The 15,673-nt window shown below is 37.5% G+C and overlaps 1 protein-coding gene and 1 non-coding gene across 2 annotated transcripts; both read left to right on the top strand.

Annotated features, from left to right (window-relative positions):
• Positions 1-1,280: 1,280 nt before the first annotated feature.
• Positions 1,281-9,024, top strand: LOC122034636 (LRR receptor-like serine/threonine-protein kinase ER1). The gene is made up of 27 exons (XM_042593956.1): positions 1,281-1,845; positions 2,683-2,821; positions 2,923-2,994; positions 3,095-3,166; positions 3,324-3,395; positions 3,491-3,562; positions 3,634-3,705; positions 3,845-3,916; positions 3,999-4,070; positions 4,145-4,213; positions 4,306-4,377; positions 4,541-4,612; positions 4,900-4,971; positions 5,046-5,117; positions 5,208-5,279; positions 5,363-5,434; positions 6,113-6,184; positions 6,282-6,353; positions 6,427-6,498; positions 6,597-6,668; positions 6,781-6,849; positions 6,932-7,003; positions 7,154-7,224; positions 7,424-7,552; positions 7,631-7,978; positions 8,067-8,437; positions 8,507-9,024. The coding sequence occupies exons 1-27, from the start codon at positions 1,767-1,769 to the stop codon at positions 8,864-8,866; spliced, it is 2,931 nt and encodes a 976-aa protein (XP_042449890.1). The 5' UTR covers positions 1,281-1,766; the 3' UTR covers positions 8,867-9,024.
• Positions 9,025-13,318: 4,294 nt separating this feature from the next.
• TRNAP-AGG lies at positions 13,319-13,390 on the top strand. Its single transcript has one exon. It is a non-coding gene; the product is annotated as a tRNA-Pro (tRNA).
• The last annotated feature ends 2,283 nt before the right edge of the window (positions 13,391-15,673 follow it).

The raw sequence follows: 15,673 nt of genomic DNA on the forward strand, positions 1-15,673 counted from the left end.
ATTTTTGTTGTATTTTTTTTATAACATTGGTAAAACTTCAACAATTTTTAATTTTTATAATGCAATTTCCAAGTAATAGTAAATTAAAATTTATTTCTTAATTCAATAAGAATAAAAAATGTATAATTATAATTTTTATTAAAAAACTTTCAAACTTTTAATATTTATTTCTTTGTGATTTAGACTCATAGTTTACGCTTGCCTTAATGATTAATCATACGTTTACTGATTAGGTTGAGTATAACACTACATCATCCAACACAATATTAGATCAGAATGAGCCGAACTTGACCCAAATTCAAAATGAATCACTCTAATTACCAGCTCAATGAACCAATTGACCATTTATAATCATAAACCAGCATCAAGACCAATATTATTATGCTTTTGGTGACACAGAGCGATTCTATATAGTTAGTTTTATAATAATCTCAGTTAATCTCATTGACCATTTCTGAAATGATCGATTCATCCCAAGGAAAATTTGCATCTATCATCAAAGTAAATCGGAAAGTACACACGACGATCAACTTAGAAGTCCAATATAATTTGATTGCACCCTCTATTTAAAGGAAAAATTCTTATAATACGTTATAGTTAAAGATTGAATTACAGATACTTGGATGATAATCTGAATATCTTACTGTAATATTATAATCCTCGAGACAACATAATCAACTCCATAATCATATATGGTAAGATAAATCAAAAAATTACAAATTTTTTTTCTTCAACATATTTGAGATTCAAATTCCTTATCCAAGATAACAAATTCTTAACTGATATAAAATATTTTACTAAATGTACCAGCGTATTTAGAATTTATTATTTCTTTTAAAATTATAGGGCGTGACTATTGTATTATTTTTTACTCCAATATTACGGTACTTTCTCTTAAGAAATAATAATTTATTAATTATTATTATTATTATTATTATTATATTCAACCAAACAATCCAAATAGTACCAACAAGCCAAAAGCCCATGAGTGGAGTGGAGGAGAGGGGAAGGAAACAAAGAGCTTTCGATGCCATGTGATTTTCCATATCCTGTCAGCGACCCAATCCCATTACACACCTCACATGACACCCCTGTCGGTCTGCATGAAGCTTAGTTGAGGCCAAAAGGCATCACACAGTAGCGCTCAACTCCACTGCACTGTACTCTACTGCTGCGCTCCACACACACAACGGGAGAGAGGGGAGAGAGAGATCACTCGTGGCTCCTCAGTTACAGAGTAACAGTAATGGTTAATTGATTACTAGTTACCAATTTATTTAAAAAGGTCAATGGAAAAACTCCGAAAAAAAATGGAGGAAGAAAAAGTACGAATTTCTGCCACCCCGGCTGCTAATGCCGATGCCATAACCTGCCTGCACCAACCTCTAGCTCCTCTCTCTTTCTCTCTCTCCCAGACAGGCAGCGCAGAGGAGAAGTAAAAGAGGGTGAATGAGCGATGAACTGTATTCAGAGGGGCTGCAGAGTGTGATGTGACCCATCGAACAACCTCATCGTGATGTGATCCCCGTCTCGCTCTTGCTCTCTCTCTCTCTCTCATCTATGAAATCTCCCTCCTTTTCGTTCGCCCAATCCTCCTTGGTACTGCAGCAGCTGCGGCAGTAAGTAGGATTGCAGCTGCGGCAGCGGAAGAAGACGGCGTTGTTCCTCTCCCTCCCTCGCTCCCATTGCCTCCTTTCCACTGTGGACGACTCCGTTTGGCACGAAAGATCGGATCTTGGATCCCCGCCTCCTAGCGCCTTCCGGCAATGGCTGTGCGGTGGGGCGGGCTCGCTGTCTTGGTCCTGCTCGGGGGTTTGAGCTCCGTACCCGGTGAAGCAAGCGACGGTGAGCCATGAATCCAGCCAAAGTTTGGATTTTTTTTTTTGTTCATTTGTTGTGTCCCGAGAGAATAAATGGGGGATATTAAGGACTGCCTCTCGGATCTTCACCTTATTATTCTATTCCTATAATCTGTTCGAGGCACGCATTACTTCTCTTAATATTTTATCGGGATGGAAGTACACTTTCTGGTCCTGTAATTTCTTATCTCCTTTTGTTTGATCCAACTATGATTCTTTATATTGTTTGGGATCGTTTTTCTATAACGGCGTCTCCTAAAGACTTAAAACTTCCTCATGTCTATTTCTATTCAACTACTTTGTTAGTGGTTTAGCTTCCCTAGCTCTGCAATTTTATCTCCATTTGACGCCAGATTTTCTTGCTTTGCTAGGTCTTTTCAGTATGCGGTACAAGATTTTCTTCTCTCAATGAATAATATATTATATATACTTACGAATCTATGAACACTATCCTGTCCAGTTAAAACACACTCGTATAAAGTTTTTGTTGTTGTTTTTTTTTCTTTTACTCCTTATTTTTGTTTTCCTCTCAGTTTTCGTTCAAGTGCACTACACTATCCAACGTGTCCTCCAATTTTGGTTATTCAAGAAAGATTTCAGCTACAGCCCAACTACGTGGATCTTTTAGTAGCTATATGATCGCAATATGGTTAGCTTATTAAAAGAGTAGCTTTATTTGTTTTTTAAATTAATGGTCATGCGTTCTAGTGGAACCATATTTTAATATTTTCACTGCTGATCATAAGGATCAATAACTTATAATTATTAATATGGAACCATTTTTTAACTATACTCTCCAATCCACTACTTTTTCCTGGTTTAGGTGCCGTATTACTGGAGATCAAGAAGTCATTCCGTAATATAGGCAATATATTGTATGATTGGACGGATGCTCCATCTTCTGACTATTGTTTGTGGCGAGGGGTCGCCTGTGACAATGCAACATTTAGTGTTGTGGCACTGTAAGAATACAAAATCAAAGCTGCTTGTTTATTCTCATGATGAGATGTCTTGAAAGCTTGAATCATGTAATGTTTTTTTCCCATTTGCTGTGAAATCTCAGTAATCTATCTGGCTTGAATCTTGACGGGGAAATATCTCCTGCTATTGGAAACCTGAAGAGCCTTGTTTCTATGTAAGATACCTCAAATCCATTCCTCTATGACCATGATATATATGTATGCATAACTACCCAAGAGTTGTGTTTTATTTATTTCTCTGGTGTGTCTGAAAAGTGATCTGAAGGCAAATCGATTGTCTGGACAAATTCCAGATGAGATTGGTGCTTGTTCTTCATTGAAAACATTGTGAGTATGATCACTTGAATTCCTTTTCTTAATCACAATCATGGTGTTTTGCTAAATGGCTTTAAACCTCCTAGAAGTTTATTAATTTGTCTGCAACTGAGGTGAACCCAAGTGTACCTCTTTGTTGGGTGAGTTTGCTAATAAATTTGACTCTCAGAGACTTGTCTTACAACAACATCTTCGGGGACATACCTTTTTCGATATCAAAACTGAAGCAATTGGAGAACTTGTAAGAAACTGATTAGTTGATACACATGTGGTGTAAAAAAGCATCAGTCAGTATTCAACATTATAATTTGCTGATAATCATCCCCAATTTTGTAGGATATTGAAGAACAATCAATTGGTTGGACCTATTCCATCAACTTTGTCGCAAATTCCAAACTTGAAGATATTGTAAGTATTTTGTTTTCTCATTCACCTATTTATTGAAGGATCTGATTCGTCTACCATTGACCAAACTGCAGGGACCTAGCTCAAAATAAATTGAGTGGCGAAATACCAAGGCTTATCTACTGGAATGAAGTGTTACAGTACTTGTAAGAAGCCCTGGGATTTTTTTTATTGGCCACAATTTTACATTATTAGTAGTATTTTTACTAGATGCCTAATTTGTATTTTCATATTTTTAGTTTTAATTATACATTTTCCACTGGTGAACTTCATGATTTTTGTCAGGGGGCTCCGCGGTAATAGCTTGGAAGGAAATTTGTCCCCTGATATGTGTCAGTTGACTGGGTTGTGGTACTTGTAAGTTAATGATGTTAAGATATTCATGACCAATAGGAAAATCAAGTTCTATGATTATTTCTTACAAAAAGAACTCTACCAGTGATGTGAAGAACAACAGCTTGACTGGAAATATCCCGGAGAGCATTGGAAATTGCACCAGTTTTCAGGTTTTGTACGTATCATTTCCATTTTACAAATGAAATTAATATTTTCTTAGCAAAATATGACATCATGTTTGCAATGTAGGGATTTGTCATACAATCAGCTTACTGGAGAAATTCCATTTAATATTGGATTTTTGCAAGTTGCTACACTGTAAGGGGCAGTAATCTTATTTATTGTCTAGAATGGTCGACTGATTCTTGAATCATAAACATGAAGATTGTTATTAATATAATCCATGTTAGATCTTTGCAAGGGAACAAATTTACTGGACCCATTCCACCTGTGATTGGTTTGATGCAAGCTCTTGCCGTACTGTAAGATACAAGACTAATTCGTCATTACTTTCTTTCTTCGATCATTCTGTTCCATATGCTTAGATTGCACTAGGTTAAATTTTGGTTTTTTAGCAGTCACAATATTGAAACTCTGTTCATAGTAAGATTCCAATGTTTAATTGCTACTATTATTGTATTGCAGAGATTTGAGTTGCAATCTTCTTAGTGGACCAATTCCTCCTATTTTGGGTAACTTGACCTATACGGAGAAACTGTAAGTCTTAAATAGTTGGTTGCAAATCTTGTTTTGCAAGTATATTGTTGATAGAGTATTAAATTCTGTTGAAGATGATTCTTCTTTATCTCACATTAATTTGGCCTGCTTTGCTAAGGTTAGAAATATTCTCAATGTCATACCTAGATTGATGTTGGACTATATGTTGCATTTTTGTCTAAATGGCATATGGTTCCACAGCCATTAAATTGACAAATGTTCAATAATGTTTGTGGTCTTAGATAAGATCATTCGTCTAAGACATTAATGGCATTTCTGTCAATCAGGTATCTGCAAGGTAACAAGTTGACTGGATCAATCCCACCGGAGCTTGGTAACATGACAAGGCTTCACTACTTGTAAGCGGACATCTTCACTGCAAAAAATGGTGGATTTATGGTTTTCTAGCATCTAAATTGAATCATTTTTGCAGGGAGCTGAACGATAATCAGCTCACTGGTTACATTCCACCTGAGCTTGGAAGCCTCACTGATTTGTTTGACTTGTATGTGAATTTGGAAGCATTTTGTTGATGTTAGGATTGTGTTAGTTCTTTCACAATATAATTCTAATGATTGTTAATCTATCTCTGTAGGAATATTGCAAACAACAATCTGGAGGGACCTATCCCTGAAAATTTGAGTTCATGCGTGAATCTAAATAGTTTGTAAGCAGATTCTTTTAATTGATCCAGGTGTCTTATTCATTGTAAGTGTTTTCCATACAACTGATTCCTTGACTGCATTGCAGAAATGCACACGGCAATAAACTACATGGAACCATTCCCCGAGCATTTAAGAAACTAGAGAGCATGACTTATCTGTGAGATGCTATTACTTTGTTTATGCTTTGAAATTTCCTCAATATTAACTCTTGATATTTTCAGTGTAGATTCCTGTTTCTTCATGCTTCTAGATCTCACATTTTCCAATTGAATGTCTTTGTGATTTTAGTTGACCATGGATAAATATGACTGATATTGCTTCCTTATTGAGCATAAAAACAATATCATCAAGAGTGTTTCATTAGGTTTCTCACAAAATTTACCTCTATAAATCCTGCTAGAGAAACAAAATTTACCTCTATAAATCCTGCTAGATCGTTTAACTTTTACCCGATCTAAACAATTAGATTGGCTATCCAAATGGTCTAATGTGTGCACTTAAGCAATCTTAATCAAAACTGATATATGAGTTATATGCTTGTCCAAGCTTAAATGTGCATGGGAAGCCTCATGCTTTGTCGCATTCTCTTGTATAATCTCATTTATGCTCCATTGCATTCTCATTTATGATATTAATGTTATATTTGAATATACCTGCATTTAGTATGACAATTTTAAAATTCAAAATTTATTAGATGGTTGGCTGTAATTTTTGAAGGTTAAAGAGTCTTCAGTTAGCTTCAGTGCTTCGCTAATATCATATACAACAATTGGTAAACCTTAAACTATCAACATTTAATTGATTGCTTAATAAGAAGAAACTGTTGGGAATGCAGGAACCTCTCATCAAACAGATTAAAGGGATATATACCCATTGAATTGTCAAAAATCAGTAATTTGGACACTCTGTGAGTAATCTTATTGAGTTCAAGTCACTAAGAGCAACTATGGCATTGCACTACATTTTTTTTGTTCACTTCATAACATGAGACTGATTTTCTGCAGAGACATATCGGGCAATGAGATGAATGGTCCCATACCTCCCTCTATTGGTGGTTTAGAACACCTTCTGAAATTGTGAGTTATTTTTCTCTAAAATATGTTTAACCATTCTAGACTTCCTCTGATGGTTTTATCTACCAATTTCTAGGAATTTGAGCAACAACCAAATTTCTGGTAACATACCTGCTGAATTCGGAAACTTGAGGAGTATTGAGGAGATGTAAGATACATTACTATTTTGCTAGGGTCTTGTAGATATCTATATTTGTTTCTACATGTAACTCTATTGATTTTGTTTATTCTGTGTGTAAATTTCAGTGATTTGTCAAAAAACTACTTGTCCGATACGATTCCTGAGGAACTTGGACTGCTTCAGAATCTGGTCACACTGTATACCTCTTTCTGAATGTATTTGCTGTTTATTTTTGAAACCACTAAATCAGCCACTTTGAAAGGTTAGAGAAATTTTATTCTGCCGTATGAATGCTAAATTTTGTTGCAGGAATTTGGAAAACAACAATTTGTCTGGTGGTATCACAACTCTCACTAACTGCCCAGGTCTCATCGCCCTGTAAGTGACACTAGAAAGATCACAGTTTCTGTGTCTTGAAAATGAAATATTTGATTGTAATTGATTTGGTTTCGGCAAACAGGAATCTGTCCAATAATAATTTAGTTGGTGATGTTCCCACAGATTACAACTTCTCCCGATTTTCTCCCGAAAGGTGAGGAATTGTAGACTATTCATGATTTAGTTCCTTAGTAAGAATTCACCTTCTGTTGCTCATTGCATAGCATGTTAATCTCTCATGTTTCTGTTTCTAAGGTTGATCATTAGGACTTTTTAATTAATCCTTTTCCCACTTTTTGCACAGTTTTATAGGAAATCCTGGTCTTTGTGGCTATTGGCTAAGCTCTCCTTGCCACTTCCATCCACCACAGAGAGGTATAACTCTTTCTACAATAATCTAGGACTTTCCTAGAAGCACCTGCTATTTGTTGTTTGTATTTTGTAGAATCTATGAATTTCCCTCGCAAAACTGTATTAATTGCTTATACTGTCTTTCTTAAAGTACAATATATAGATTGCAACAGAACATAGACTATCAACTAAGCTGATAGAGTTTTTTTTCCCCCCAATGCAGCTCCATTCTCAAAAGCTGCCATTTGGGGTTGTGCCTTGGGAGCTTTGTTAATCCTTTTGGTGGTCTTAGTCCTCGCCTGTCGACCACACAGGCAAACTCCATTTTCAGATGGCTCACTACAAAAACCAGGTAGCCTTGTGGATGATTGTGCTGTAAAACTACAATCTTTTTAAATCAATGTGTTCATATTTAATTGTAATATTGCAGTCAATACTATTTCTCCAAAGCTGGTGGTCCTTCACATGAATATGGCCCTTCATGTGTATGAGGATATTATGAGAATGACAGAAAACCTCAGTGAGAAATATATTATTGGTTATGGTGCATCAAGCACAGTATACAAGTGTGTTCTGAAGAGCTGCAAGCCAGTAGCTATCAAGAGATTGTATTCTCAACATCCCCACAACTTGAAGGAATTCGAAACCGAACTCGAGACGGTGGGGAGTATCAAGCATAGAAATCTGGTCAGTCTCCAAGGATACTCCTTGTCCCCCTTCGGCAACCTTCTCTTTTATGATTACATGGAGAATGGCAGCCTATGGGATATCCTACATGGTATTGCATTCTTTCTATAATTTCATGTTTGATTATTGGAGAAGCCATGGCAAATGACCTCTTTTTTTTTTCTTCTTCTAATTTATAGGTCCTACAAAGAAGAAAAAGCTGGATTGGGATGCACGGCTTTGTATCGCCCTTGGTTCGGCACAAGGTCTGGCTTACCTCCACCACGACTGTAGCCCTCGAATCATACATCGAGATGTCAAGTCGTCGAACATACTCCTGGACAAAGATTATGAACCTCATCTCACAGATTTTGGCATTGCAAAGAGTCTTTGTATCTCCAAGACTCACACGTCCACCTATGTGATGGGCACAATCGGATACATTGATCCGGAGTACGCCCGGACGTCTAGATTGAACGAGAAATCTGATGTTTATAGCTTCGGCATTGTCCTACTTGAGCTTCTGACCGGGAGGAAGGCCGTCGACAATGAGTCTAATCTTCATCAGCTGGTAATCATCTCAAGTAATATACATTGGCAAGGTTATGCAACTGCTCATTCATTTGTGTTTCTTTAACAGATTTTGTGCAAGGCCTCTAGCAATGCTGTCATGGAGACGGTAGATCCGGACGTCTCCTCCACATGCAAAGATCTCGGGGACGTGAAGAAGGTTTTTCAACTGGCACTCCTCTGCACCAAAAGGCAGCCCTCGGACCGGCCGACGATGCACGAGGTGAGCCGCGTGCTCGGATGTCTTGTGCAGCCAGATTCAACCCCAAAGCAGGCAGCTCAACTGTCGCAGCCACAAGTGCCCAGCTACGTCGATGAGTATGCTAACCTCAAGACACAGAACGCCCTCAGCTGTGTTACCTCACAGAGCACGTCAGACGCGCAGCTCTTCCTCAAGTTCGGCGAGGTGATATCGCAAAATTCCATTTAAAACCAATCAGAGTTGCACTATGTATTATGTTTTGGCACAAGATGATTAGCCACAATATAGTGGAGTAGAGGGATCTTTTGTGTTGCTCTAAAATTAACGTAGGGAATGCTACTATGTTTTGTTGTATAAAGAATAGATTACTGACAGTGTCACACACAGTTGGGGGGCCTTTGTGTTGTGGGGGTGCCGTTACAGCGCAGGGACAAGGTAATCATTCACTGAGCGAAGGAGGACAGGGATGAGCTGTGGCGGTAAGGCGTGTGGGTCCGACGCGGCCTGATGAGCGTCCTTGCCGACGGTGGATTCTCGTGAGCTCTGAGTTATGGCGTCGCGATGGCTGTCGCTGAGGGGGGTTTGATTCTCTCTTATCGGGAAGTGGAGTGCGCTTTGGGGGTGTACGGGTGGCGGCAAGGGGACCAGCTCTTGATTGCGTGATATAGCCGAGAAAATGTTGACAGGCCGGCGACGCTTTCAATGAAAGCAGTGAAGGCTGATTGGCTTGTTCTGGACTGTTCCTCCATTGATGATTGATGCCGTTCTCTAGAATGCTGCGAATGGAAAAGCGATAGAAAACGGTGATTTGGAATGTCTGGCCGACAGGCTGCAAATGGACATGGAGTTTCGGTGAATTTTGAATTGGAGAGGGAAAAAACCTGCGTGATCTATTCACTTCTCTTTTTTATTTTGATTCAGAGTTACACATGTCCTCCTTAGCTTCCATCCAGTCAAAAGTTAAATACTAAGTTATCCGATGCACTGTCCTAGCCGATCAGATCGGAGGTTTGATCAAACATAATATGTCTATCCGACAATAGTAAAACTAAGTGAAGAGCAGCCGATAGCTTCATTAAATATGACTGAGTTGGTGACGTCTTGATCGAGCTGTCCCAGTCGATATATAACGGGACCCACATTTGTATCTTAACGTACTCTTTTAAAAATTTATACCACCGACAACGAAGAATTTCCAACAAACAAATAGTATTTTAAAAGCTTGCAACTATCATATCAGATATTTACGTGCTCGTTTAATGGAAGTTATCATAGACACTTTTTGACTTGTCTTTTCCTAAGATATTTTGAAAAACGTGCATATATTTTGGGATGCATGTACAGACACTACGGTGACATTATAAAAGGGGTTCTCATCCATAGATGGAGATATGCGTTACTTTACTATTTACATGCTCTAGGCTACTGTTCATTTTTTACTATTCTTCTCCACTGAATCAAGGACTGACATGAGCATTGGAGGACTAACGTTAGGACCCCTTACTGACCTGACACTAACACTTCTAGTTTTGCAGGACACCACAGAGTTTTTTTCTAGTCAACAACAGAGCCACAGACCCATCTAACCGTCTTCTTAATTTTCAGACAGGATCAACGGTATTAAAAAAATGTATCATTCACATTCTTCCACTAGAAAATCACACTTTTCGAGCACAATTTTCAGAGTATGCAAGCCGAGAACAGATCTCTTGATCCATATTTTTGTGGACTAAGGGATGGACCACATGGAATTACGGTCGAATTGTGACGGCGATCCAACTGCAATTGATTGCAATCCCTCACTACATTCACCGTCTCCTAAGATATAATTTGGATCGGGGCAGTTGGCCGAAAACCGCCCGAAGGCCGCCGATGGTGGGTAAATGACCAGGTTGCTAGTCGTCGAGCAGGAGATGGCCTTCGAGCGGCCTCCGGCCACTCTCTCAGACGCAAACTATAATCTGAGGATGATAAATCTAAGGAGGGATCACAATTAATTATGGTTAGATTACCACACGATCCAGCCGCAAGTCTATATGATGTATCCTCTGATTCATAACAAAATATGGACTAAGAGATCTGCCCTCCGTGCAAGCCTGCGTATGGAGAAAAAGAAAAACTCACCAGAGCAACAAAAATTAACACACTAGATAGCATATGGTGTCAAGTAGCCCCTAAAAGAGTACTCCTGCAACTCTATATCATCACTTTAATCACTGGCAAAGCACTTGGAATAATTAACACACTAGAAAAGAAATTGACTGAATAGTATTCAAATTGTAAACGCATGATGAGCATAACAATCTAAGTAATCTAATGTGACACCATTCAAATAGAAGATAAATGGTGTGCATAAAATATCAGTTCAATTATCTTACTGAATGCAAGTGATCAGTTTTTTGTTTTTGTCAAAACTATTATAAAGAGTCTATGTAGAGTGAAGATTCATTTAGCTTACAATTAACTTGCATTTCCTGAATAGGAGAGGATGCTGAGAAATATATAGATAATCCATTGAAATCAACATAAGTTGGTTCGCATGGAAAATATATAGGAAGCAAAAAGAGGCTAGTATAGGTCAGTATTGACCTAATGACACTAGTATGAATCCAAATGTTAGATTGATTCCAGAACAGAGGAAGTCAATATTTGGTCTAGAGACTGATGTTTCCTAGGGCAACAAGTTTAACATATACCTGTTAGAAAAGATAAATTGGCATTGTGTCCATGAAGAGCCTAGGGTCTTCAAACATACAGGAGTTGCGAGAACTGCCAAGCATTAGATGAGACTATCTTCACTATATAACTTTGCTGGAGCTAGCAGGTCCAAACAACAATTTAGATGGGATTACCCTCTTTTGAATCTCTCGTTCCTGTTTTAGCATTCTCTTTCTCTTCAAGCTATTGTCTTTGTCTAGCTAAGTTGGCCTGTTATATGCATGCAACTCTGCGTTGTGAATCACTTAGTCATCCCATTGTGAAAAAACTATCAATATTTCCATAATGGTAAAGGCAAAATCTTCTTAATTAAAAATTCTTAGACGATGAAATTACACATTGAAATGATGACAGAGGTGCTTCTTACATTTGGAAATTACTATAAAATCATTGGAGTCAATATTTGGATTAGTAGATTTATTGTGTAATTAGTCTATGATGCTCATCTTTAAAGCCGTCAATTTGGGTTGGGCCCGTCGGGTTGGCCCGTCCCGCCAAATAATTTAAGCGGGTTGGGTTGGAATTTTATCAACCCAAATCCGCCGTGGGCCGACCCGCCTAGGCCCGCGACCCGCGCGGGTCGGCCCGCTCGGGCTTGGGTTGGCCCGCGGGTTGGAAAACATACGTAAGTTAAGTTTTAGATCAATTTATTATCTTTCTTTGTTATAATTTTGAAATAAAAAGAGTACTTTTCATCCAACATAAGTACTCGTTTATGTTCATTTATATTTAAAATACATGTTTATGTATACATTTAATTGTAGAAAACTTTTTCGAAGTAAAATATTGAAGATATGAAATATTTTTTAATTTTTAAAAAAAAATTTGATGGGCCCGCGGGTTGGTCCGCCAAACCCGTAACCCGCCTTAGAATGGGTTGGGTTGGAAATTTTCCAACCCGCCAATTTGGCGGGTTGGCCCGCCCCGCCCCGCCAAATGATTAACCCGCCACGGGCCGACCCGCCCCGCCATGGGTTGGCCCATTTGACAGCTCTACTCATCTTTCATAGCTCTTGTATAAACATCATGAAACAACAATATCCAACAATCGAATCAGGGGTGTTTTGATTATGACGTTGTACTCTTTGACTGAGGTACAAGGTTCGAACACCCCATGTGCAGGCTCTTATCAATTAAGTGGTATCGTTCACCCAAAAATTCCTTCGGGGGTTTTTGATAAAGGGCCGTTTCGGCGGTGGTGTCGGTTTACCTATACAATTTTTTAACCGAACCGGGGGTGCTCTGGTTATGACGTTGTACCCTTTGACTGAGGTGCCAGGTTCGAGCACCCCCTGCGCAGGCTCTTATCAATTAAGTGGTACAGTTCACCCAAAAATCTCTTCGGGGATTTTTTATAAGGGGTCGTTTCGACGATGGTGTCGGTCACTATAAAAAATTTACCCATACAATTTTCGACCCCGCGGGTCATCCGAGTTGGTATGTGACGGGTGTTGACACAATGAGACCGCAGGGTCGATCCTCGGGGTAGCTGGGGAATAAATCTCCTATTCCCCGTATTATACCCTGTTCGTCACATGCTCGTTCGGATGCTACGATTTACTTCTCTCGTGATGAATTTAAATTTGGTACGACAAAAACGCTAGGGGTGAGCATTTTACTTTTTTTTTTTTTTTTTTTTTTTTTTTTTTTTTTTTTTTTTTTTAAGCAACAATATCCATATGTAGCCGATCCCAAATAGTTGAAATTCATGAGTCCCACTTCATAGTTTCACAATGAGTTGACCATCGCATGTGTGTAACAAAAAGTTGCTCAAATGCTCCAGATGAAACAAAAATTGCCCGGAAGTACATTTCTTTAAGAATTAACTATACAATAGGTGGACAAATTCGACATAGCCTTTGATGAGATTATTTTTCATTTGCTCGAGCTACTCTCCACAAACCTCCGATGACGCTGTGACTACCTTCTCTTGATCCAAGATTCGAAGACCTAAGTCAATGTGGGCATTTGGTCTAGTGGTATGATTCTCGCTTAGGGTGCGAGAGGTTCCGAGTTCAATTCTCGGAATGCCCCTATTTTATTTTTTGTCTTTTATTTATAATTTTTATCTAGAAAATTGGTAAAACTATTGATCTCTTATGCTGTTTCTACATGAAGAATAATATTAATCATAATATCAAAATTCTCTTTAGTTTTCAATGTGGCTGGAAATTTTTTTTTTTCAGAATTTAAGGAAAAAAACAGAAGATGGGATTATTGTGCAGCCCTCACACTTCCACTTGATCCCATGAGGAAGGTATTTTTTGTTCATGCACCAATCTTCAAACATATCTGCATGAGAATCTATAAGCATTTTTCATGTTTCTTTTACTATAACAATCAAGTCTGTTAGGATTTTATTTTTATATGTTTCTTTTTTAAAAAATCTAATTATTATCAAATGGGTATTAGGAGTCATCCCACCGAAGGATAGAGAACCATCAATGAGCAACACTCATTGTAGTCTAGAAAAACCCCACAGGTTCAACAACACATTTGATATCCCATATTCATATATGGGACATGAATTGAAACTAGACTTGCCCTCTCATTTCACTTTTGTCCCTAGATACTTCCCTTTGCTTCTGATTTGCCGCTTGACTACGATAAAATCGAGGTAAATACTTCCCTTATGTGTTAATCATTATTCAAAAGGCTAGTAGCCGTCCGTGATTTATCTCCTCCGTGTTGATCTTGGGATGGATTGACAGGGGCGCTGGAGACGAGCGTATTCATCTTTTGCCACAATGATTTGCCGCTTGACTATCCACGTCCATCCTCAGGATTGAATTAAATCCTCAGTTGCCGTTTGACTTGCAACTGACAAATTAGTTGAGAGTTGATTCACAATGCGTGATTAATTTCTTTCTCATGGCAGGTCTAAGGCAATAACTTTTTCTCTTCATGAGGTTGCTGATCAGAGAGCTGCACTGCAGACTCGTGTGTATTGATGACTTGCTGGAGCTCAAGCTGCTTATCACTACAAAAAAAACAATAATTTAGGGACGAAAGTTTGGGATGAAAAATTTTCGTCCCAAAATCGCAACAATTTTGATGACAAAAACAAAATTTGATCCAAATTAGAAACGAAATCTGCAACAAAATATTTTCGTCGCAAATTCCCAACGAATATTATTTTCATTACAAAATTCGTCCAAAAATCTAGGACAAATCCTATATTCGTCCCAAATTCTAGAACGAATCTAGGATTCGTCCCAGATTCTGGGACGAATCCAGGATTCGTTCCAGAATCGAAATTTATTTTAAGAAAAAAACGAAAAAATGGGCCAAAATCTGGGACGAATCCATATTTCGTCCTAGATTTTGGAACGAATCCAGGATTCGTCCCAGATTTTGGGACGAATCAGGAATTCGACCCAAATTTAAGAAAAATAAAAAATAAAAGACAAATCATTTGGAAGGGCTAAATATAGATCTAACGATCTCAGAATTTTATGAAACAAGTTTCTATGGGTTTCTAATTTTCTCATGATCTTAAACATATCCTCATCCATAATTTTAACCTCAAATATTTAGTAGGGTGATTTTTTAACCCGAATTTGACCTAATTCATAATAAAAAAATCACCGCTTTTATATAGTATGTTAAAATTATGGATGAATATATTTATAAGATCATGAGAAAATTAGAAATTCATAGAAGCTTATTTCATGGAATTCCGAGATCGTTAGATCCATATTTAGGCATTCCAAATAAATTTTCTTTTATTTTTTATTTTTCTTAAGTTTGGGACGAATCCTAAATATGGACCTAACGATCTCGGAATTTCATGAAATAAGTTTTTATGGGTTCGTAATTTTCTCATGATCTTAAAAATATCCTAAATCTAAATTTTAACTTAATATATTGAGTGTGGTGATTTTTTAACATGAATATGACCTAATTCGTAATAAAAAATTTACCGCACTGAATATAATATGTTAAAATTATGGATGAAGATATTTTTAAGATCATGAGAAAATTAGGAACTCGTAGAAACTTATTTCATGAAATTCCGAGATCGTTAGGTCCATATTTAGTGAAACATAGATAGTTTTGTATTAATTAAGTATGTTAGCGTTTAATGCATGTTTAAATATGTGTTTAAAACTTAAAATATATATCTACAGATGTCAGAATTTTATGAAACAAGAGTCTATAAATTTCTAATTTCCCTTTAATCATAAATATATCCTCATCCTTAATTTTAAAATAATATATTGAGTTTCGTGTTTTTTTTTTATCTTAATTAAGTCAATTATCGATGACTATCAAAACACTCTTCACTGACAATGGAGGTGAATTCTTAGCTCTTCG

Source organism: Zingiber officinale, chromosome 11B (assembly GCF_018446385.1).
Source record: "Zingiber officinale cultivar Zhangliang chromosome 11B, Zo_v1.1, whole genome shotgun sequence".
Classification (NCBI taxonomy): Eukaryota; Viridiplantae; Streptophyta; class Magnoliopsida; order Zingiberales; family Zingiberaceae; genus Zingiber; species Zingiber officinale.

Excerpts from the sequence above, each read along its gene's own strand:
- LOC122034636 (XM_042593956.1), top strand. The coding sequence starts at position 1,767 with ATGGCTGTGCGGTGGGGCGGGCTCGCTGTCTTGGTCCTGCTCGGGGGT. Across the intron at positions 1,846-2,682 it reads ACCCGGTGAAGCAAGCGACG|GTGCCGTATTACTGGAGATC; the intron begins GTGAGCCATGAA and ends TTCCTGGTTTAG. Across the intron at positions 7,553-7,630 it reads TGGCTCACTACAAAAACCAG|TCAATACTATTTCTCCAAAG; the intron begins GTAGCCTTGTGG and ends GTAATATTGCAG.